The 22,399-nt window shown below is 43.0% G+C and overlaps 2 protein-coding genes across 4 annotated transcripts in view; both read left to right on the forward strand.

Annotated features, from left to right (window-relative positions):
- Positions 1–228: 228 nt before the first annotated feature.
- glod4 (glyoxalase domain containing 4) lies at positions 229–3,309 on the forward strand. Its single transcript, XM_080731594.1, has 9 exons — positions 229–359; positions 677–726; positions 870–990; positions 1,090–1,234; positions 1,871–2,007; positions 2,232–2,318; positions 2,395–2,508; positions 2,733–2,819; positions 2,899–3,309. Exons 1-9 carry the CDS (start codon positions 270–272, stop codon positions 2,962–2,964), a joined length of 897 nt encoding a protein of 298 aa, XP_080587720.1. The 5' UTR covers positions 229–269; the 3' UTR covers positions 2,965–3,309.
- A 2,012-nt stretch (positions 3,310–5,321) lies between these two features.
- The window catches only part of LOC308289681 (bridge-like lipid transfer protein family member 2), a 30,088-nt gene continuing 13,010 nt past the window's right edge, over positions 5,322–22,399 (forward strand). The window contains exons 1-28 of one of the 3 annotated variants that reach the window (XM_080731421.1): positions 5,322–5,369; positions 5,646–5,860; positions 6,300–6,411; positions 7,225–7,274; positions 7,396–7,543; positions 7,799–7,926; positions 8,018–8,078; positions 8,181–8,364; positions 8,531–8,654; positions 8,929–9,053; positions 9,161–9,228; positions 9,346–9,482; positions 10,395–10,513; positions 10,936–11,129; positions 13,140–13,437; positions 14,056–14,261; positions 15,109–16,159; positions 16,348–16,539; positions 16,652–16,854; positions 17,321–17,439; positions 17,724–17,947; positions 19,073–19,263; positions 19,563–19,662; positions 19,779–19,981; positions 20,515–20,812; positions 20,921–21,078; positions 21,173–21,379; positions 21,971–22,070. In XM_080731421.1, coding sequence (XP_080587547.1) covers positions 5,787–5,860; positions 6,300–6,411; positions 7,225–7,274; positions 7,396–7,543; positions 7,799–7,926; positions 8,018–8,078; positions 8,181–8,364; positions 8,531–8,654; positions 8,929–9,053; positions 9,161–9,228; positions 9,346–9,482; positions 10,395–10,513; positions 10,936–11,129; positions 13,140–13,437; positions 14,056–14,261; positions 15,109–16,159; positions 16,348–16,539; positions 16,652–16,854; positions 17,321–17,439; positions 17,724–17,947; positions 19,073–19,263; positions 19,563–19,662; positions 19,779–19,981; positions 20,515–20,812; positions 20,921–21,078; positions 21,173–21,379; positions 21,971–22,070 — 5,074 coding nt within the window. In that variant the 5' untranslated portion in view covers positions 5,322–5,369; positions 5,646–5,786. Of the gene's footprint in view, positions 5,370–5,429; positions 5,509–5,645; positions 5,861–6,299; positions 6,412–7,224; positions 7,275–7,395; positions 7,544–7,798; positions 7,927–8,017; positions 8,079–8,180; positions 8,365–8,530; positions 8,655–8,928; positions 9,054–9,160; positions 9,229–9,345; positions 9,483–10,394; positions 10,514–10,935; positions 11,130–13,139; positions 13,438–14,055; positions 14,262–15,108; positions 16,160–16,347; positions 16,540–16,651; positions 16,855–17,320; positions 17,440–17,723; positions 17,948–19,072; positions 19,264–19,562; positions 19,663–19,778; positions 19,982–20,514; positions 20,813–20,920; positions 21,079–21,172; positions 21,380–21,970; positions 22,071–22,399 lie in introns of those variants that run through there. The other 2 variants (XM_080731423.1, XM_080731422.1) reach the window with 2 other exon arrangements.

Raw genomic sequence — 22,399 nt, forward strand, 5'->3', positions numbered from 1 at the left:
AATCAGTGACCTGTCGAGTTATGTGACTCCAGATGTTTTGCGAATCTCGGCAAATAGCACAGAACAACTTGATGATATTACACATCAAACTGTCAATGTTCAAAACGGCCTGTTAGATTAAGTATGAATCTGAGATACTCTTTCCTCTGGCGTACCGAAATTGCAGTGCCCTTTGGAGTCACACAATTCTCTAGGTCACATGTTTCGATGAAACTGCGATAGTAAGCGGCGGAATCATAGCTACTAGTTGTGAACGGTTGTGAACAGTTATGGCTTTGCGAAGAGCTTTACATTTTGTTTTTAAAGTTGGCGACAGAAACAAAACAGCCACCTTTTACCGAGATGTACTTGGCATGAAGGTAAATGTCCCAAGTGGACACACATTTAGGCCTATATTAACATTATTTACCCATCATATGACTATGAGTCAGTTAATAATGTTGCATAAAGGCATAACAGCAGGCTAACCATAAATGAGACTAATGCCAATGGCATACATATCTCATTTATGGTAGGCCTACTAAACACTCATATTGTTGCAAAACGCCAAATTGTTATGAATGTTTTCATAGCTTACAGGATTTGCTGGTGTGTTGTTGCATGATATAGCCCTGCCTATATTCTAGTATGATTTATTAATTGTGTATTTGTATTGGCCCTTAATAAACCATTTCAGATTTTACGCCATGAGGAGTTTGAAGAAGGATGCAAAGCAGCCTGTAATGGGTAAACTAGCTGATCACTGTAACAGTTACAAATCTGAATTAATTGAACTTTCCCCTATTGTTGATACACTCAGTAGTTACTCTGTTACTGTACTGTCTGGAATATTAAAATACCTATTTTGTGTTGTCTAACTATCCATGCAGTCCTTATGATGGAAGATGGAGTAAGACAATGGTTGGTTTCGGGGCTGAGGATGACCATTTTGTTGCTGAACTGACGTACAATTATGGAGTGGGAGAGTATCGTCTCGGCAATGATTTCATGGTATTTATTCAAGACATTTAATGTTACAAATTACACATGACACCAGTGTTATACAGAATGTTGTCCAAGTCATCTACAAAAAAAAAAAATTTCTTCCAGGGGCTTACTTTACAGTCAAGTCAAGCTGTAAGCAATGCTAAGAAATTAGGTTGGCCTCTCACTGAAGTAGAAGAAGGGCTCTATCTGACTGAAGCACCGGGAGGATATCGCTTCTATCTGGTTGACAAAGAACAGCCTCCTAATGGTGGGTCATAGTCTGAAATAAACGGAACTGAACTGTGTCAGAGACTCAACATCAACAATATCCAGATTACAGCATTACTGAGATTACCACACTAACAGTTGAACAATCAAGACGTATGTGCCTTTAAAAGGGTGACACTGTGCACTGTCCCTGGCCCAGTTTGCGGAATATGCCCCAGTTTAAGATGTACTGTAACAATACTGTCATTTTTTCAGGTCTCCATTCTGATTTGTGCTGTTTGGACACAGAATAGATTCATTTATTCTTATTTACTTATAAACTGAAGACTGTGTGTGTGTGTGTGTGTGTGTGTGTGTGTGTGTGTGTGTGTGTGTGTGTGTGTGTGTGTGTGTATGTGTGTGTTGTCCAGATCTATGTTGTTTACTTCGTTGGTTAATTCTTTACTGATGTACAGTATGTTATTTAGATAGATGTATTTCTATGCTGTTTGCTTGTCCACATAATTATGCTAAGTACTGGTATGTTATTTAGATAAATACTAGGTTAGATGCTATCCTAATTTACTTGAGCACCTACCCTGTTATTAGATTCTATAGTTCTTGCCGTTCCTCTGATTTTATACTTCTCTGGAAAATCTGCTAAATATAATGTCAGAATTTGTTCTCCTGTTTCCAGATCCAGTGCAAAAGGTTTGTCTCGCAGTGTCAGATCTCCAGAAATCCACACACTACTGGGCTTCCCTTTTGGGAATGAAGGTAATGGATAAGAATGATGACAAGAAAACAGTGCTGATGGGATTTGCAGACAGTCAGGTGAGTCAAAAGTCAAAATAGGAAAAGAGTAGTGTTGTAATCCTCTTATAGACTGTGATACAGTTAGAGTAACAACTAGTGATTAGTATGATGTTTTGTACATATGGATACTGACTGAGAGTATGATCGTGTGTGTGTGTGTGTGTGTGTGTGTGTGTGTGTGTGTGTGTGTGTGTGTGTGTGTGTGTGTGTGTGTGTGTGTGTGTGTGTGATCTTTTATGCAGTGCAAGCTGGAGCTTCATGATATTGGTGAGACTGTTGATCATGGAACAGCCTTTGGAAGAATCGCATTCTCATGTCCACGAGAGCAGGTAAGATAATATCTTCAAAGTAATTACGATTTTAAGAATAAGATTGATGCTGATGATGATGTACTACATTTCTTAGATGCCAGGCCTTGAGGCTTTGATGAAAAAGGAAAATCAGAAAATCCTGACACCTTTAGTCAGCTTGGATACCCCAGGAAAGGCTACAGTAGAAGTGGTAATTTTGGCTGACCCAGTAAGTGGATTAACTAATGCTTTGTGTGTGTGTGTGTGTGTGTGTGTGTGTGTGTGTGTGTGTGTGTGTGTGTGTGTGTGTGTGTGTGTGTGTGTGTGTGTGTGTGTGTGTGTGTGTGTGTGTGTGTGTGTGTGTGTGTGTGTGTGTGTGTGTGTGTGTGTGTGTGTGTGTGTGTGTAGAATTTACGTTTCCATAAAAAGTTAATTGTGAAATGTTTCGTCTAGGACGGCCATGAGATTTGCTTTGTGGGAGATGAGGCTTTCAGGCAGCTATCCATGCTGGATACCAATGGAAATGCTTTGCTCGATAAGGTTGGTATTTATTCAGTAGTTTTCTATATTGAAAATGTAGCATGAATTTTCACCTTGCCTGTTCTCTTTATTTTTATAGGCAATGGCGGAGGATAAAAGCAATGAGTGGTTTGCCAAACACAACAGGCAGAAAGCTGCTGCGTGAGCTGAAGTTACTCAAAATCTGTCCACCACTGTGTGCTTTCTGAATAGTTTACAAGACATTCATGGAACCTTTTTGATTGATGACCTTAATCGTATAATTTATAATAACTAGGTCTGTGATTATAATGTATTTTCTTGTTGAAGAACGGTATGCACAATTGCACATGAGAGTAACGGGTACATGGACCACATTTAGCATTTTAAGAGAACCAAGAGTATCTCTAATACAGCAATGTTTTTCAGCAAATTGTTTTAGTTGTACTATTGTGTAGGAAAAATCTGTTAAACTCATTCCTTTGATGGAAACATCATTTGTCTCATCTAACTTCTTTTAAATAAAGTAGCAAGTTATCTAAAGTTGACCTACTTTTCATGTCACTCACTGTGGATTCAAAGTGAGCTGGGGATTTCCACTGTCAAAATAATTCACAGCACAATTCATGGTTGAAACTGAACGTTGATGGATTTTCAAATATGGCATCACACACCCTGATGCCAAAGTGTGACTGATAGTGCTTTGCTGTTACCTGATGCCACAGTGTGCTTTTGCTGCATCATCATTAGGCTGACCAAGGATCAGATTTCTGCAGCGCAAAATAAGGGGGGGGGGGCTTCTGGTCTGGACACTGGTCCCATTGGCCTGGTCTAATCAGTCAATGGTCGGTTCTGTAATAACATGAACAAATTCAGACCTCAGGACAAATTTCACTGTCCAATTAGGGTTGAGTCCAAAGAATGTTGGAACCAGTTGGATCTCAGAATGACTTATCAGGTGCATTAGGTAAAGGAATGTCAGAAACCAATCGAATACCTGATGCCACAGTCAGTGTGACTGGTAGTGCTGCTCTGGTACCTGATAACACAGTGTGACTAGTGCTGCGCTCAATGTGCTGGTACCATATGCTGAACTGAACAGATTTCTCCATTTTTGCTACCATACTGAACTGAACTGGGTAGACAGGAATTGAAAAGGCTGCACTTCCCTTTCCTTGGTTAGACAGTTGTTTTGTGGTTACTCTGGCAATAATACACAACTCTCGGTATATGCAACATTTTTTGTGGCACAAAAATGAATGTATGGGTCCTCTGGGATGTGTTTCAAGTTCTTGGCAGCTCTAGTCTTCTACATTCTAGCCATTGGTTTAAATTAATAATCTAGGGCTTCGTTCACACTGTAGAGTCAAAGTATGCCCTGTCACTCTCCTTGGGGGATGAGGGGCGGAGGGCGTCATCCAATTCATTCCCTTTAAAGCTTCATTTAAGCCAAGAGTCTTGCTAGACTCTAGACTAGAGGCATGAAACCATGAATTCATCCAAAGCTCTGAGCGGGCTTTAACCCTGATGGTTCTCAGAGGAGCCATGGGTTTAGTGTAGCAAAGAATTTGGATGTAAAAGTCAACCGAATGCCAGAAAAGTCGACCTCTTTCAAAGTCGACCCCAAACTCGTTTCCCAACGGGTCTGAGGCCTTAGCTTGATGCATCAAATATTTGCTTCTGGGGGTCCCTGGAACAAAATATTTTGTGATGGGGGTCCGTAGCCAATACATATCATTCTGGGGGTCCTTCACATGACAAAGTTTGAGAAACACTGATGGCCACATAAGTTCTTTTCAGAAAATTGTTATGATTTAGAAGACATTTGTAGAATGTGCCTATCAGTGGTTAAGGACCCCCAAAATGTATTTTTGGCCGTGGACCCCCATCTCAAAATAGTTTGTTCCACGGATGGACCCCTATTGCAAACCTTTTTGTTCCAGGGACCCCCAGAAGCACAGATTTGATTTTAGTCTAATCTGCATCTAGTTAAAGGCCTCAGACCCATTGGGAAACGAGCGAGGTCGAGTTTGAAAGAGGTCGACTTATCTGGCTACCAAGTCAACCAACTTCATCGACCTGTTAACTCACAAGTTCCAGGGACCAGTCTAAAGTCTGTATTCACCCGTTTGTGATTAAAGGCTTCAGAGTAGGTTTTAAAGTTTCTAGCTTTGAAGTTCTAGTTTTGTAACCATCTGATTTATGTATTTTGCGGTTACAGTAAATCATATAATGATCACTTAGACCACATACAATAGCCCCACTCGTGGTGATTTTAGATGTAGGTGTACAGATTTGATGACTGAAGCAAAGTAAGACATCTTTAATAATGACTTCTCATCTAGTCATCATTACTTAATATAAGTGAATATCTGTATGATCTTGCATGCATTGCCCCCACCCCTAAAGCGGGGTCCCGGGGTCTACTCTGGGGATCCTCCCACTGCTCTAGTTTAGCTGGGGGGAAAGGAAACCCTTTTCAGACGAAAACAACGTCATTTTTTCGCGACAAAGATACATTCCCTACTACAACCATACTACATACGGACTACAACATTGACGCTATGGGCGGCAGCCGAAGCATTACGTAAGGTTAGTAGAGTTTGTTACTACGACAGTCAGCTAACATAAGCAGATATATTACACCTAACTTTTGACTTCTACCTAGCCAACAAGCGGGGGCGGCGTTCCACGTTTGTTTTGCAAAGTGTTAGCGCTGTCAGCTAGCCACGTAAGCTAAAATAAACACTAAACGACGTTTTGCATTGCATAGCTAACCACGTCAACTCTGCCAGTTACTCTTCTTAACTAAACGCGACTCTTCCTTTCAGTATTGCTCCGTAACGTTATTTATTCGTTTGTACCAAGGGGGGAGTGCCTGAATGAAAGGTGTGTTGTGCTCAAGAGAAGAAAATCTGTTCCACCTTGAGAGCAGCTGACACAAGTGAAGCAGCCACCACCACCAGCTCCATGACCGTGACTTGGGTGTGAAGAACAAGTGGGGACAGAATGTCTCTCTGGCTGATTTCCTCCCTTGCAGTTGTGCTTCTGGGAATAACTATAATCTCTGTCCTTATTTTCAGGTAAGAATGCATTTGGAATTTCTTCCTGAACTTCCTGACCTGACCACCTCTGGTCTGAACTTTAAATTGCATGCATCATGTGACTTGTCAAATAATGACCAAGAGAGCATCAAGTGCCAAGAAATGTGTTTTCAGGTTATAAACAATAGTTAACTTATGCCAACTAGAACTGAGTCAAGTGTAGGTTATTGCAGAAACATAAGTGACATCGCTCTGTGGATGAAACCTAATAATCTAACCAAACAAATGTCCATAGTTGTGCTAGATTGAAAATGTGAAAATGTGATGTAGGCTATCAGATAGAGACAAGATTGCACACAATGAGAGGTAGCCTAGATATTTCTTGTCCTAATGTTTATTGTTGTGGGCCTAATCGGATGGGTCACAGTCAGATACCATCAATATATCAACACATCGATCTTTTGTATCTTACATCTAGGTGGATTGTGAGATTGTTCCAGAGTGCACTGAATGCTGAGCTGAAGATCAGATCAGTAGGGCTGTTCTCGGTCCAGGGAATTAGTATCCAGTTTCATCCCCAGCATACTCTGGTAGGTCACTCCTCAAGCTCCATTTACTGAGCATACGCCACACATTTAATGTTTCATCTTAGACACGTGTTTTATAAAGCAAGTAATTAGTGTGCTCATTGTCCCAGTTTTTGGATTGCATTAAGATTTCTATTCCGTGGTGAAATACAGTAGGTGTGCGTGTAAAAACAGAACCCAGTTACCACCCACATGTAGCGGCACAAACAGACCTTTTTCAGGGCGTAGTCCTCAGCACACAGTTTACCCTCGAGTGCAAACACCAGGAAGCTGGTATACTCACACATGACATGACTACAAAATGGCTATACAAAATGTAAAGATGAGGAAAAATAAACAAGAGATAAGTGAAGTTAATCTATAGCAAGGAAAAACAATGCAATCAAACTAAGGAACAATAACCATACTGTATGTACACCCGGGTGTGAAATCGGCGCTGAACGGTTCTAAAGATACTGTATATGTGATAGACAGCCAGTCATACAGATAGACAGATACTCCTGGAATGTATAGTTGGGAGTTTTAAAGGGGTGGGCTACGCGCATAAGAAGGCTGATTGTGCCGCTACATTTTATTCTAGATCTGTTTTATGTTTTAGGAATTTCACTATGATACATGTGGGTTTTTAACCCAGTACTGTTAAAATTAAACAGTGTATATCTTTTTTTCCTGTATGACCAAAGAGCACTTTCATCACACGTATTTGAACTTCTGAGCACTCAAGACTTTCTGGTTTTCTCATGTTATGAACACTGTGGTCTTTTGTCTTGCTTTGTCACATTTCTGAACTCTGTACATAACTGTATTATATTACAGGAAATTGACAGAATATGGATTTCAAGTAAACTTTTAAACCAAGACTTGCCGTAAGTGCTCAGATTGTTTCTCTCTTTTTTTACATGTTGAGAAACACAAACAAAAACAACATTCTTGTTACAACCTTGCTGTAGGCAATGTGACTTCATTCAGTTTGTGATCGTGTTCCAGGAGGTACCTGGCATTGTGTGTTGGTGAAACCAGAGTGAGGTTTGACTTGCAAGTGCCACTGAGACCTCTGGTAAAGAAGAGCCATGGGAGCGATTCAGGAAAAGTTCTAATCAACCCCAAAGGCAAAGCCCTACAATTTCTTTCACAGGTATGAAGCCTAACGGCCCTTTCCCACTGGGCGTTATAACCATTAAAAATATATCGTTTTCAATTGAAGTGGATGGTATCGTCCACACCTCAACGATAAAGCCGTCATAATGATTAACGCCGACATATCGTTGTCTTTATCGCGTCCGGTGGGAATGAGCCTTAATACTGGTGTACTATTACTACTACTAATGCTAATGGTTTTCAGTAAGATTATTTGCCGACTAAACATCTACTTCTGATCCTCTGTTCTCAGCTTCTGTCGTTTCTGTCATTCCACATTGACTCTATCAATGTGATGGTGCTGAACCTCGCACTGTCAGAATCTCTGTGGCACATGACTATCACAGGAATTACCACAGTACTTGATCACCAGAATAACAGGTAACCAAACACTGCACACCCCACTGCTTCACTATCTACTGCAGGTGCTCTGAGAAAAATACAGGTTATAATTTGGAAACATTTGTCACAGGTTGGCATGGGATTTATCCGTGGGGCAGCTAAGCAGTAAAGTGCTTAAAAGCAATGGATTGGTGAGTGTCATAAGGCCGTGAATACATTTTGACATTGAAACAGAATTAGTTTTTTCTTTAGGCTTGACAAAATGTGTTTGACTGTCATTATATTCTGTGCAGGACATATGTCTTGCTGAAGTGTCCCTGAGCCTGCTGCTTTCTGGAGATGTGAGCCTGCCAGAGCTGAAGCCAGGAGGTCTGTCCCTGTCTGTGAGAACTCTTCTGGCAGAGTTGCATGAGGGCCTGTTCCTCAGTGAGCTTCTGTTACTGCCATCTCCCTCAAAGAGCACTCGCAATGCATGTGGTGAGTAAACAAGTGAGCCAGGTGCTCTTCTGTGCAGAGTTGTTAATACCAAACCACAAACACTAAAGCAGCTCTTCTGTATTTATTCTTTATTTTGTATCGTTCAATTACAATTCATTGCATTATAGAAATCCTCAGAAATTGTATGTAATGATGGTACTTTCAGATGGTGAAAGCGTTGAGTTCATCCAAACTGAAGCAGTGGAACAATGCCATCAGCTGATTCCCCAGAAGGTCAATGTGGAATTTGAGAACACCAATATAACGTTATCCATGCACAGCCAAAAAAGGTTAGTCACCAATCTCATATACTGTATATTTAGCAGGTATGTATTTAGGGTTGCTGTTATCTAGCTATAATCGTAACAAGCATGATTTGGTGCCCATCAATGAAGACACCTGCCTTCAGTTCAGACAGATAAATACTCCAAATGCAATTGGATCAAACCCTATCTGAACCTTCTGGTAGGATTCTCTATCAAATGAAAATCTACCTTTTTTACTGTCTCATTTACTGTATTGTTTAATTGTTCACATCTTGTCATGACTGTTCTAACCGTGCAGACACTTGAACTGGACTCTGAAATCTCTGAAGTTGGCCTATGGACGTGAAAGCGAGACTCTTCCACTCAAGAGCTTCACTCCTGAGCTTAGCTTCCCTCAGAGTAGCCTGAAGCTTCTTTTAGAGGGTTAGTGAACAGATTGATACCAAAATTATTAAATAATGTGTGTGTTGGTGTGGGGGGGATGTAATCGATGACAAATGACATGATCATGTTCCTTCTTTTATTAACAGATGGACTTCTGCTCTCTCAAAGTAGACAAAGAATCCTTTGCCTGAACACACTCAGGACTGTCCTGCAGGTAAGGTGCACGGATGGTCCTTAATGTGTGTGGTTACTCTGCATTCCCCAAGTGCCTAAATTGTATGACTCGGTTGACAACTTTCAACTGTTATTTTTCTCCTTCATGCGCCTCTAGGTAACATCATTAGATATCTCAGGGTCAGTAACAGTCAACACCTGCATCATCCACTACCGTCACCAGGAGTTCTCCCATTGGTTGGACCTATTTCCATGGGAACAGCTCATTCACAGGAAAGCAGCGCACCGAAAAAGGTACTTCATGCTATGGAAAGTCAAACAAAGCATTGTACTGTAAGTTGTGTAACCCTCACTACTAACAATAGCTTCAGCATTGTGTGATAAGATTAATACGATTATTTATTACTTGTGGCACAGTTTAGTGAAATATGTTATTTGATTTGTTGGAATGTTTTACTGAATGATTTTTTTAGTTATACAACAAGTATTGTTGGCATTAGTTACTGTATGTAGCATAGTGAAGAATGTGTATCAAGTGTGCGATATTGATGCCTGAGTCATATAACAGCTGTCTAATAAAGAAAGGATCAGGAATGCAGATGTGCTAATATCCCCTACTTTGTATTTAACTCATTCCCTGCCAGGCCCGATAGTCCCGAGATTATTCCAATGTCTTTCCCCGCCAGGCCCGATAGTCCCGAGAAGAAAAAAAAAAAAAAAAAAAAAAGAAATCGAAAAAAAAAAATTTCAAAGATTTTTTTTGACCCCCAAAAATGGAGTAGGCATGATAGCAATCGCGAAATTGCATGTTTAACCCCCATAGCAACCCCATCTTTCAAGCATGGCAGCCATTTTGGCAGCCATCTTTGTTAGACATAGTGGCTGTTATCTCATGAATGCCTGAACGGATTTCCATTTGGATTTTTTTGTTTGAAAGCTGTGAGCAATGTGGACACACGTGGTGCATTATCTAGGCATGGGTGTGCATGATCCGTGCACACCCAATTACATGGAAGTCTATGGAGACGAATGGCAGGTGGGAGTACGGAGGTATGTTAAAATGGCGGTCAATGTGTTAACCTCTTTAAATATTTTGTCCTCTTCATCCATGTTTGTGTTTGTACATCACCCTTCATGTGTTTTGTTTGTGCATACCGTTGTGTTACATAGTCCATTGGAATATTTGCACACCTTACTTCCCCACAGGCGCTTCCCTCACCTGGATGCCCCTGTGATGATCAGCTCCTCTGTGTCCAACGTCAATGTTTCTGTTCAGCTCGGAGACACCCCACCGTTTGCCCTTGGCTTCATCTCAGCCAACGCAGGTACTCTCATCAGCCCACTTAGCCAACCCTTGTATACACAGAGACACTCATACCTGTTGGTCGAAGTAATGTATAATTTCGACTTTACAAAATGAGACTTATTCTAGTTGAGTGTAAGCACCTCAGCAGCTGATATGCAGTATCAAGGGCACATATTGCTCTTGCATATTGCCATAGCTCACAAGATTTTCTTTTTTGAATCAAACTTTACTGTTGGTATGGTTCTTGCAACTGTTGACTCAAGACTTTACAAGCATACCAACCCCAGCTAGATTAGATATGTTATCTTGATAGGTGCAGGTGAAAATGTAAATCATTACACGTTGGCTCATTTTATCCTTTTCTGGCACTTTAATTAAACCACTGTACGGCAATAAACAAATAGTGATAGTTGTATGAAGACCTTTTCTCCGTTCCAACAGAGCTGCAGCATCTGCTTGATATTAAAATTGAGGACGACATCCTGAAATCTCAGAATGTGCACCAACGCGCCTCGCTGTCCTTGGACCACTTCTGGTGGAGGGTCGGCCAAGGGTCCCATATTCAACAGGCCCCTCACCCACCTGGGAAACATGTGTGGGGAGAAGCACTTATCCTTGACTCCCTCAGTCTGCAGGTACTGAGACAAAGGCAGCACATCTTATTCTGGCCTGTGTCCATTACATACATATACAGTATACACTACATTTTCTATGCAGAAATATTGGCTAAATCAGGACTTACATGTTCACACCAGAGATTGCGTTAGACCGGAAATTGCCGGATTTGACCGATTTATAATGACAAAGACCGGAAAATATAAACCTCATCGGACATAAGGACCGATTGAAAATGACACGGCAGTTCACCGCAAATCTCTCTCTCTCTCTCTCTCTCTCTCTCTCTCTCTCTCTCTTTCTCAATGTCTCTCTCTCTCTCTCTCTCTCTCTCTCCCTCATCACTCTCTCTCACATGCACGTCTGGTTGCGCAAACACACACGGGTTAAGTTACACTTTTTCCTGTTAATAATAACCTGTGTACAGAAATAAGCTGCATTGGGAGGTAAACGGGAGACACTTTATTGTGAAGGTAAGACAGGAAATGATAGTTGTTGCTGGGTAGGCCTAGTTGTCGGTTTGTTATGTTGTCGCTATGCTCTCTATGAGCTGCCTTGGTTTTGGAATATGAGCGCGCAGTTTAAGTTATAGTACATGAATGGACAGTCAAAAATAAGTTGTATTATCAGAACTGTTTAGCCTAAACATTAATTTGCGAACGGGGCGCTGGGGGAGAGAGAAGACAGCAGTCCATTTCAGCGTCATTTTGCAATGCGCACTGTGAACCCATGGGAATTATTGAAGGCACGCAGGACAACTACAACCCATATAAAACAAACTTTATACACTCGATTGAAGTTCTTTATGAGGAGATGTTATGGAAACTGTACAAGATCACCACCAAAGCCTTTTCAACCTTCCCAAAGTTGCATAACAGAGATGCAGGATGATCGTGACCACTCGACCATACTAGTGAGTAGTCTATAATTGATTCCTTTCTGGACAGATTAATCTATCAACCTATGAAACATTGCGCAGACCCCACTTTCAGACTATTTCTCATTATTCTGTACATTATTATGTGTTGGCCTGAAATATGATGCAGAACAGAAACAACTTGTTATGAAACCATGCAGTATCTGTGCAAACACACAGCCTGCGTGAGTAGTCCAATATAATCAATTTCCTTATGCAAGATGATCGATCATCATCAAAACATACAGCTTCGGAAGCTGTATGTTTTTTGTACAGCCTACTACTCCTTTACATTCAATTAGTTCAGTCCCAACTATACAGCAGGACTTAAACTGTTGTTATTGGCTATGTTTTTGCACCTGCTTGTCATCCATGCATTCAAATTATTATGTCCGGTATTTTTATCAGATGTCCGATAAATTTTAATCATGCCGGTCACGATGACCGGCTGTTAAAAATCCTAGCGCAACCTCTGGTTCACACATACACACACAGCACACTATAATTGCTCTAGCATATACATAGTTTAAATGTATTGCTGGTAATATTTGTCTCCACCAGCCGAAGGCTGAGGGAGAGTATGTTTGTCCGTCCGTCCGTCCGTCCGTCCGTCCGTCCGTCCGTGCGTCCGTGCGTGCGTCCTCGCAGTTTGTGAACAGCTAATCTCAGTCACCGTTGGCCCGATCGCTGCCAAACTGAGCACACACACTCCCTGGATGCCAATCTAGAACCTCTGCCCCACATCTTTCAAATCAGCCTCATGGTGGCGCTATAACAGGCCGATTTGTGTGGCCTGGTTGTTACCAGCTAATCTCCGGCGCCGTTGGCCCGATCGCTGCCAAACTGAGCACACACACTCCCTGGATGCTAATTCAGAACCTCTGCCCCACATTTTTTAAATCAGCCTCATGGTGGCGCTATAACAGGCCGATTTGTGTGGCCTGGTGGAGACCTGTGCTCGGAAGAGCACTGCTTCTAGTTTACTTTAATTCTCTACTTCCCAATTTCAGTTTGCGCATGAGGTTTACCTTTTCAATCCTGCTGAAACTTTAAGATGAGTGTCTCATTTTATTATACTGTTGATAACTGCATTCTGGCTCATTTTCATCTGCAGGGGAGTTTCAACAAACCCCACCTGGAGTCTAGCAGCCATGCTCCGAGTCTAAATGTGGAGTCCAATCTGAAAGGATTCCAAGTGGAACTCTCGGAGACCTGTACCCTGTGCCTGTCTCGCCTGCTGTCCCTCTTCAAGCTGCCCAGTGACAAGAGTCCAGCGCAGTCCCATATAGTCTCTGTGTCTCCCGCTACTGACGAGACTGACAGCACCCTTTCCTCTGTTCACCCACCCTTGCTTTTCAAACTGGAATGTTGTCTGGATGATGTCAATGTGTTCACACTCTCTACTCTGGCAGGTAACTAAGCCCTACTGTATATATACATTGTTTTTTGAAGAATAGCAAAAATAGCTGATCTTTAAGCTCACAGCGTGTGTATGCTTTATGCAGTGGAAAATAATGAAATGCCCAAAATAGGGACACAGGATGTGTTTTCATCTATCAAATGGGTGTTGTTTTCACAGAACATGACCATTACAGGGGTTGAAACTAAGGTATCAGACAGAGGCACTTCCCTGTCGGGCAAGTGCAGGTCATGTTCTACTTTCCCAAACGTCATGGCCACTTGCCTGAAAAGTAAAATTTTAAATTAACGTTCAATTGAGTGAAAACAGTGCTATTATTTTACATTCCACAGACCAGAAGGCAGGGCACTCTGGCCACATTGTTTAGACAGATATCTGGTGTTGTGTTTATAGACAGTTGCATCCCCTCTCAAACCAGCACTTGCTCAGACGGTTTTATTTACTTGCCAGGGGCAGGGCAACCCTTGGTGTCAATGTCAATTACATTTTGTCAAGAGAGACCAAAAGGAGTTACTGTACCAAAATGTTTTGCAGTATTCCATGAAAACAATATAACTAAGTTCCTGTCCCTCTTCAAACCGTTATTGACATTTACCTGCTCTCTCCTTAGGTGCTGTATCTTTGCGGGTGGACACGGTTCGGGTCCTGGGTACTGGGGAGAGCTCCAGCCTATCTCTACAGAGTGTTAGTTTGTCTGTGCTGAAGACACTGACAGAAAATACGGAGCCTTGTTGCCCGGCCTCCCAAACCCTGATGCCTGTTGTCCAACTCACTGCCATAGCCTTCCACCATCACACCACCACCTCTACTTTGGAGGTACTGCATGTCCACTCTGATTGTCATGCAATTGTGCTTTATTGTCTCCACCAGCCGAAGGCTGAGGGAAAGTATGTTTTCCCCTCCGTCCGTCCGTGCGTCCGTGCGTGCGTCCGTGCGTCCTCGCAGTTTGTGAACAGCTAATCTCAGTCACCGTTGGCCCGATTGCTGCCAAACTGAGCACACACACTCCCTGGATGCTAATTCAGAACCTCTGCCCCACATTTTTTAAATCAGCCTCATGGTGGCGCTATAACAGGCCGATTTGTGTGGCCTGGTGGAGACCTGTGCTCGGAAGAGCACTGCTTCTAGTTCTTGCTCTGTAAAGCACTTTGAGCGGCATTTCATGTCATGAAACATGCTATACAAATAACGTTGATTGTTATTTACAGACCAAAAGATAATAGTTTTATGCATTTTGTCTTGTCTTGTTTTCTCTGAACATACTTATTACACAATGGAACAATGGAATTACATGGTTTCTAATTATCTGTCTTTATCTTAATTAAATTTGACTTTCCTATAAAAGGGGAAGATTCATCCTATTGAAAGATACTTTCAATTTCATTATCTCAATTTTGAATTATTCATGGTTCATTTAATAAAAAACACAGACAGTGTGAAGTGAGCAGTGGTCGTGCTTGCATAACGTCTTCAGACTAGGATTTAAGTCTAGGATGTACAGGCTACAGAAACACACACAATGCTATGGCAAAACATGACATGTACAGGGCAGGCTACAGACACACACATGGCCATGCTATGGAGCGGTCTACCACCACTCAAAAATGGCTTGCATACTGTACAACAAAGTGTTCATGTTTTAATTTTGTCCCTTCTCATCCAGGTTCAATGTGAGGAGGAGCTCAGTGTGGAGTGGACACCCTCTGACCACATGTTCTTGTACCAGCACATGACAGAAGCACATGCTTGTGGGACTATGCTTTGTGCAGAAGAAGGGACGGACGATGCAGTCCAAACGGCTGGCAGTGACTCATCTCCAGGCCAAGGCAGGGAGCTGTGCCTGCGTGTCGATCTCGGTCCCACCCGCCTCAGGGCCCACGTGAGTGAGCAGAACTACATCTGCCTACACACACAAACCCTCGCCCTCTCCGTGCACGCTGGCTCCGTCCACGTACGTTCTCCTCACCTGCACCTCAACTTTGATGGCAACGACATCTTCTCCTTCAAAGAACTCGACGTCCAGATGCATCAAGAACTGACGGAGATGCAGCTGCACAGAGACCCCTTCCCTTTCCTCACCACCCCGCAGAACCGTGTCTGGGTCCTAACCTGCCCGACCCTGGCCGTCGAGTTCCCGTACCAGTACAACGTCTCTGACACGTTCGACAAGGCTATCAGCGTGCAGAAGTGGCTGAAGACCCTGCATGGCTCAGTGAGCCCGTCCGCCACCACCCAGCGCCTGCCGCCCGACCTCGTCTTCAAAATCAGCCAGTTCTCCTTCGTCTTTCTGGACGACACGTTTGAGATCAAGCTGCGCGATAACTACGAACTCATGAAGGACGAGAGCAAGGAGAGTGCCAAGCGGCTGCAGCTGCTTGACAAGAAGGTGGTTGAACTGCGCAAACAGCACGGTGAGCTGCTACCAGCCAGGAAGATCGAAGAGTTGTACACGTCGCTGGAGAAGAAGCACATCGAGATTTACATTCAGCGCTCGCGCCGCCTGTACTCCAATACGCCCATGAGGAAGTCCCTCCTGACCTGGACGGTATCAGACCTGGAACTGGTTGTCCTGGCCGACCACTCGCTTCACGGGCCAGAGAAAGTGAGGGAGCAGCTGAGGGACATCGATGGGATCAGCCCCTTCCCCAGAGATGTACTGCCTTTGGTGGTTCAGTGGTGTCGCGCTGTCAAGTTCAAACTGTCTGCCTATCTGGGTTAGTTACACAAAATGGTGGTTTTACTGTGATTATCGTGTACAGAGGGAATATAGTAGGTAAAGCTTAATGGGGAAGGCAAATGTAATTTCAGAGATCACAGCATTACATTATGCCTTATTTTATACATGTATTTATTTAGCTTTTTTTTTTTTAAATAACAAAAGCTTTACTGTTTCTCTTAACAGTGAGAATTCGGGACTACCCACGCTACCTGTTCGAGATCCGAGACTGGGAGCTGTCGGGGCGTCTAATTGGGACGGAGCAGGATGGACACCCACGGGCTTATCGCAAAGAGGTTTTGCCACTTGGCTCACCGTGGGGAGATGTGACAGTCCACAGGAATATGCCGCCACTCAAGTTCTACTACGATTTCAAATGTGAGTCCGGGAAAAAGCTTTTATAATTTTATGCCAAGGCATCAGCGCAATCCATCTTAAGGCATTATTACCGTACTGTACTTTCACTTCACTTAATTTTGTCTCTACACAGCCAACATATCACTGTACACTATTGTGTGGGGACCATGTTGGGATCCTTCCTGGACTTTGATTGGCCAGGTGGCTGACCTGCTGACCAAACCCACAGAGGACCCTTCACCTACCCTCGCCTGGTGGGATAAAAGTCGTCTCTTGATGCATGGACGTTGGGTCATGGATATCGATCACGCCAACCTTCACCAGCTGGCTACAGAGGTAAAGTAACAAGCATCCACTCATTACCCTGCTGTTTGTCTTCAGTGGAAATATGGAGACAGGAGAATTACATGTTTTGTGACAAAATATTTTGATAATCATCACTGAAGCATTCAATTAACTTAAACGACCACATCACTCATTTTCAATCCATCTTCATATACTGTATAGTCATCACCTCAAAGCTCAGACATAAGAGAATCATTTCTGTATCATTATTGTGTCACATTTATAATGAGGATCTGTGAGGACCAACTATATGAAGATATGGTTGAAAATGGGTGAAGTGCTCCTTTAAATTATCACAAATTAATTTAAGCGTTGTATTAACACGTTGGGAGCATTTTGGGGGTTTTGGGCATGACGGCATGTTGTTTCAATTATATTATGTTATTTCTTGTGTTAACCAAGCTGTTTTGATTAGAGATTAACAGATATATTGAAGCTCAATATTTTGTCTTTACAGGACCCTTACAACACAATCGAAAACATGCACTGGGAATGGAATAAGTTAAACTTTGCCTGGAACCCTGGGCAGTTTGTTTTCAAAGGGGACCTTGATGTCAATGTCAGGACAGCCTCAAAGTAAGAGGAAATATTGGATGTTGAGTAATCAAAAACTGCGAAGCCTCCTGTATTTCAACTAGACCAGGTCAACCTGGTTGTGCCAGACCCCCTGTCTGTCATCATCATTTATGACATCATGCCTTTTGTAGGCATGTCATCATCATGTCATCATCATATATACCCTTTATATAGAAAACCCGGACAGACCGACATTTGCTTATGTAGGCCTACCCATTTCATGGGTCTGGCAAAAATATTTTATATTCATTATACATTTTCCTTCCTTTTTTCTTCCATGCCAGGTATGATGATATCTGTTTCCTACACCTGCCCAACCTACACATGACCTTTGACTTGCAGTGGCTCTGTCATGGTAACCCCCATGACCATCATTCTGTAATGCTCTGCTGTGCGGAGAATGTCGCAGATGTCACCTCAGGAAACCCTCATGACTCCTACAGAGCCTTCCGCTCTGAGAACCTCAACCCTTCCATCACCATGGACCTTAGCCAACATTCTGGTACAGGTCAGTGGATGTTGTGTATTATATTTATAGGGCATATATTATTAATTGTCTTATGAATGGATTTTGCAAATACTCCACCCTTGCCTGCTGACCATGGCTCTTAAAGAGGACCTTATAGAGAAAATGCACATACAACTCAGTGATGTTAGATGCCTTACTTTTTATAGTGCATGTAAAACGTTTTTGAGCGGTGCTAGCCACTCCCATGTCTGGCTTTGTATATCCCTATGTCCGTATGATACCATGCAAAGTGGCACAGGTGCGATTATGTCGTCAGCTGGTGTTGGGCCACTGTGTTTGATCAAGTCCAGAGTCAACGCAGCTTGACCTGAACCCATGGACAATCTATGGGGTATTTTCAAGAAGATGAGGGACACCAGAACCATCATTACAGACGAGCTGAAGGACACCCTAATCGGCAGATAAGCGACCGTCGTCACGTCGCATACACAAACTTTAGAAGGCAATCGTAGCCAATCAGGAGGGAATATGGGAAATGGGACAGATCCATGTTGATGACATGACTTTAGAGATACTGTGTACCGCTTTGCTTGATTTTAGGCCAAAATCTGTAGGAGCAGTGTCCAAAAATGTGTTTCGCCAAAATCAGCCTGATGGTGCCACTAGAAGAGGGCCATGTGAGAAATCTGGGGCGGAGGTTGTGATTTGCTATCCAAGGAGTGTGTGTGTGCAAAGTTTTGCATGGATAGGGGCAACGGTGGCAGAGATGAGAGTAGGGGCAAAAGTGTGACGTGACGTACAGACAGACAGAGGGACAGACAGCCGGTGGAGCTTTTCATAATCATAACTGACGGTCGCAATCTGAGCTTCTGTAACACCTCGGCAGTGTTGAAATTCCTTTCATGTGCAAGCATAATCACCAGATGTGTAATTTCATCAGTCTTTTGCTGGTAATAAGAAAACAAAAATCACAGTGTGAAGTGTGCGGTGCTATTTAAGAGTTCATTTCATTAAGCGTCCTACAAAGCTTGGCCAATGTGACCCTGGCCAATACAAACGGACACCAATTGACCAATGACAGTGACGGACCAAGCCAGATGTAGGAGCGGTTAGCAAGGCTCAAAAATGGCCATGCTGAATCACATTTACATTCCTTATTCTCAGAGCTTTGTCAGCCCAGGATCCTCCTGTACAGCAGCACACTACGCTGGATGCAGAACTTCTGGGCCACCTGGACCAGTGTGTCTCGGCCAATCTGCAGAGGCAAGCTCTTCCATAGCCTCAGGCCTTTACGCAAGAAGTTGGGTCAACACTACAAGCAGATGTCCTTCACCGCTTCCTTCCCCCAACTACAAGTAAGTATTTCTTCTGTTGTTTATTAAGTCAGTCCTGATTTATTTGTACAGAGAAAAGGACATGAAAGAGGCAGTAGAGGGGACTAACTGGTTGATCCAACAGAACACAGCTAATGTTTAATTAAAGCTGCCTTGTTACACCTGAGCTGAAGGTGTAAATCAACTATTTACCTTGAAATTAGCACTTTTAGTCATATATTTATCATCTTAGTAATTTCTGCTTTCTGTTTTTCATTTGCATATTTTCTCAAGACACTGCTGATGTAGCTAGCAATGTTGTTGTTTGTTTTACTCTGCAGGTGCATTACTGGGCCTCCTTTGCCCAGCAGAGAGGTATCCAGGTGGAATGCAACAAAGGACATGTCTTCACCAGAGGAGCACAGAGACTTATCCCACAGGGTAAGAGTTTCCAGATGACACCCTTTCAGAGAACAATGGTGGGTTAGCCCCCCCCCAATATATTACATTTTGTAGCATGTTTGTCTCATTGTTTGTGTTTTCACGTGGCCCCTCAGCTGGCACTGTGATGAGAAGACTGATCTCTGAGTGGAACGTGACCCAGATGGTTAGCGATCTATCGGAGGCAACTGTCCACCTGATGGCCTCCACCTGGGATGACACAGCTGACCATCAGATGACCGGCCTAACGGTGAACAAGACCCACCTGCTCAGCCTGTCCTTGCTCAGCTACCAGCGACAGAGCAACCGCATGGAGGAGGTAGGCGTAGGGCTGTCACAATTATTACATAATCGTCAAATCGTGATTATTTGACATAATCGTGATTATTTTTCATAATCGTCATAATCGTTTCCATGTTTGAAAAACGTTCATATATTTAAAAAAAGAATAGTCAAAAATAGTGGAAATAGCAGATCTACAAGCTCACAATGCGACGCGTTGTGAGCTTGTAGATCGGCTATTTCCACTATCAATGTTGTTTTTTTAAGTATAAAGTTGTCAAATATGTCAGTCATTTCTTTGTATATTTAGGTTATGTGTCAAATCTGCCATGTGCAACTTCAAAGCCTAAAAGCCAAACAGAAATGTAATTGTCAATTAAATCGTTAATCGGCAATTATTTGAGTGACAATTAATCGTCATGTAAAATGTCATATCGTGACAGCCCTAGGTAGGCGACAACCAGTGGTTCTTTTGGTCGGTAGAAAGGAGTTTGTCCTATGTTTCTGTACATGTCACCGTCAATCATGTTATCTTGTTATTAATTGAGACTTTTCGATTACTTCTGTGAGGAGGTAAACCTCTCGGATGAGAGCAATGCCCCGTACACACACAAGCTGCGCTTGGTGGACCTGCGTGCCTCCTGGACCACTACCAACAGGAACATAGCCTTTGGGCTGTATGACGGTTATAAAAAGGCATCCGTGTTGAAGCGGAACCTCTCCACCGAGGCGCTGAAAGGTCTGAGGATCGACAGTCAGCAGCAGGCCAAGAAGCTCAAACGTTCCCCCTCTAACTACTCTCCTACCACAGCCCCCACTACCCCCACCATGCCTACTGTCAGCCGGCCTGAGAAGAGTCAGAATGAAGGTGAGGAGTTTGCTTATGACGCTTCGAAGAATAAGGATATCTTGGATTCTCGTTCTCTTTCACTCACTTATCTGCTATTGTTTGTTCATTGTTCCCCTCTGTCTATAGGAACATCCATGCTCCAGAAACTGATCGAGGAGACTGATAAATTTGTAGTGTTCTCAGAAGAGGATTCGGGTGTGAGCGACCAGCTGTGTGGCATCGCAGCCTCTCAGACTGACGATGTTTATAACCGCAACTGGCTCATCGAGTTGGTCAACTGTCAGGTAACTGCTAATTTACCTTCTAGCGTCATTATTTTATGCTAGGTAATCAAGGAGGCTTATTGTTGTTATCCTCCTCCTGCTCTGCTTTGTCTAGATGATGTTACGAGGCACAGAGACGCTAGGTTGCGTACTGGTGTCTGCAGCCAAGGCCCAGCTGTTTCAGTGTGAGCATCACCCAGCCTGGTACAACGACTCTCTCAAGCAGAAGACCACCTGGACTTGCATGCTGGATGGCATGCAGTACTTTGCCACCATGGAGCCCAACCCCTCTGAACATGATGAGCGGCAGCTGTGGTTAGAGGTGTGTATTACAATCAATGGACTGTGGTTAGAGGTGTGTATTATGATCGATGGATTGGTGATTTAGCACAGTGGCCAGCTATAAATGGCTAGTGTATATTTGGAGCTGCACTGACTCAAGGAGCTAGAGCTGTTGCCTCTGTGCATGTGGAAAGTTTGATCCTGGATCCCAGCTCCTCCCGGCATCGTGTCGAAGTGTCCTTAAACTTAGAGTGAACCCCTAACTGCTCCCCACTCCTGCTTATAGTTAGGATAGTTTGCATGCATGCACAAGGCACACTTAAGTTATGTGCAAATGTCCTTTGCCAGTGAAACTTTATCTTTTATCACTTACATTTCCCCACATTTTGATTGTTTCAGACCATAACATGCCATTTCTCACAATTATATCTGTATAGCACCCTGAAACCTCATCATGCTTAACTTCACAGCCAGGTTTCCTTCTGTATCATGCACTAAGCCTGCTTTGCTAGTGAATGTAATGCTTACACACCGTGTGCGTTTTTATTCTGTTTCCCTCTTTATTAGCTACAACATAATGTACAAAACATATTGCTTGTTGTTCCCCCCTATAATGGTTTGGCATTTTCAGGTGAAAAACATTGAGGAGCACAGGGAGCGCAACCTGGACTCAGTGCAGGAGTTGATGGAGTGTGGCCAGGCTGTTGGAGGAATGGTCAGCACCACCACAGGTAGATGCATACGCACATGGGTCCACTCCTTAGTAGAAAAATTATGCATTTTATGTACCAGTAAGACGCCCTAAGGGCGAGAAGCGCTGAAACAACAGAGACTGACACAATATGTCCATATATGGGCATTCCCAGATATGGGCTTAAAATTGATGACATCAGGGATCCCCATATATGGGCATAAAAGGGACAAGGATGGAATACATTTTCAAGTGTGACTCGCGTTGCTGTTGGTTGTTTAAGTTGGACAAAATGTGGCCATATTTTCATAGATCTGATAGGTCTGATGTCATAGACCACATGAGACTGACACAATATGTCCATATATG

Source organism: Nannobrachium achirus (genome assembly GCF_963921795.1).
Source record: "Nannobrachium achirus genome assembly, chromosome: 8".
Classification (NCBI taxonomy): Eukaryota; Metazoa; Chordata; class Actinopteri; order Myctophiformes; family Myctophidae; genus Nannobrachium; species Nannobrachium achirus.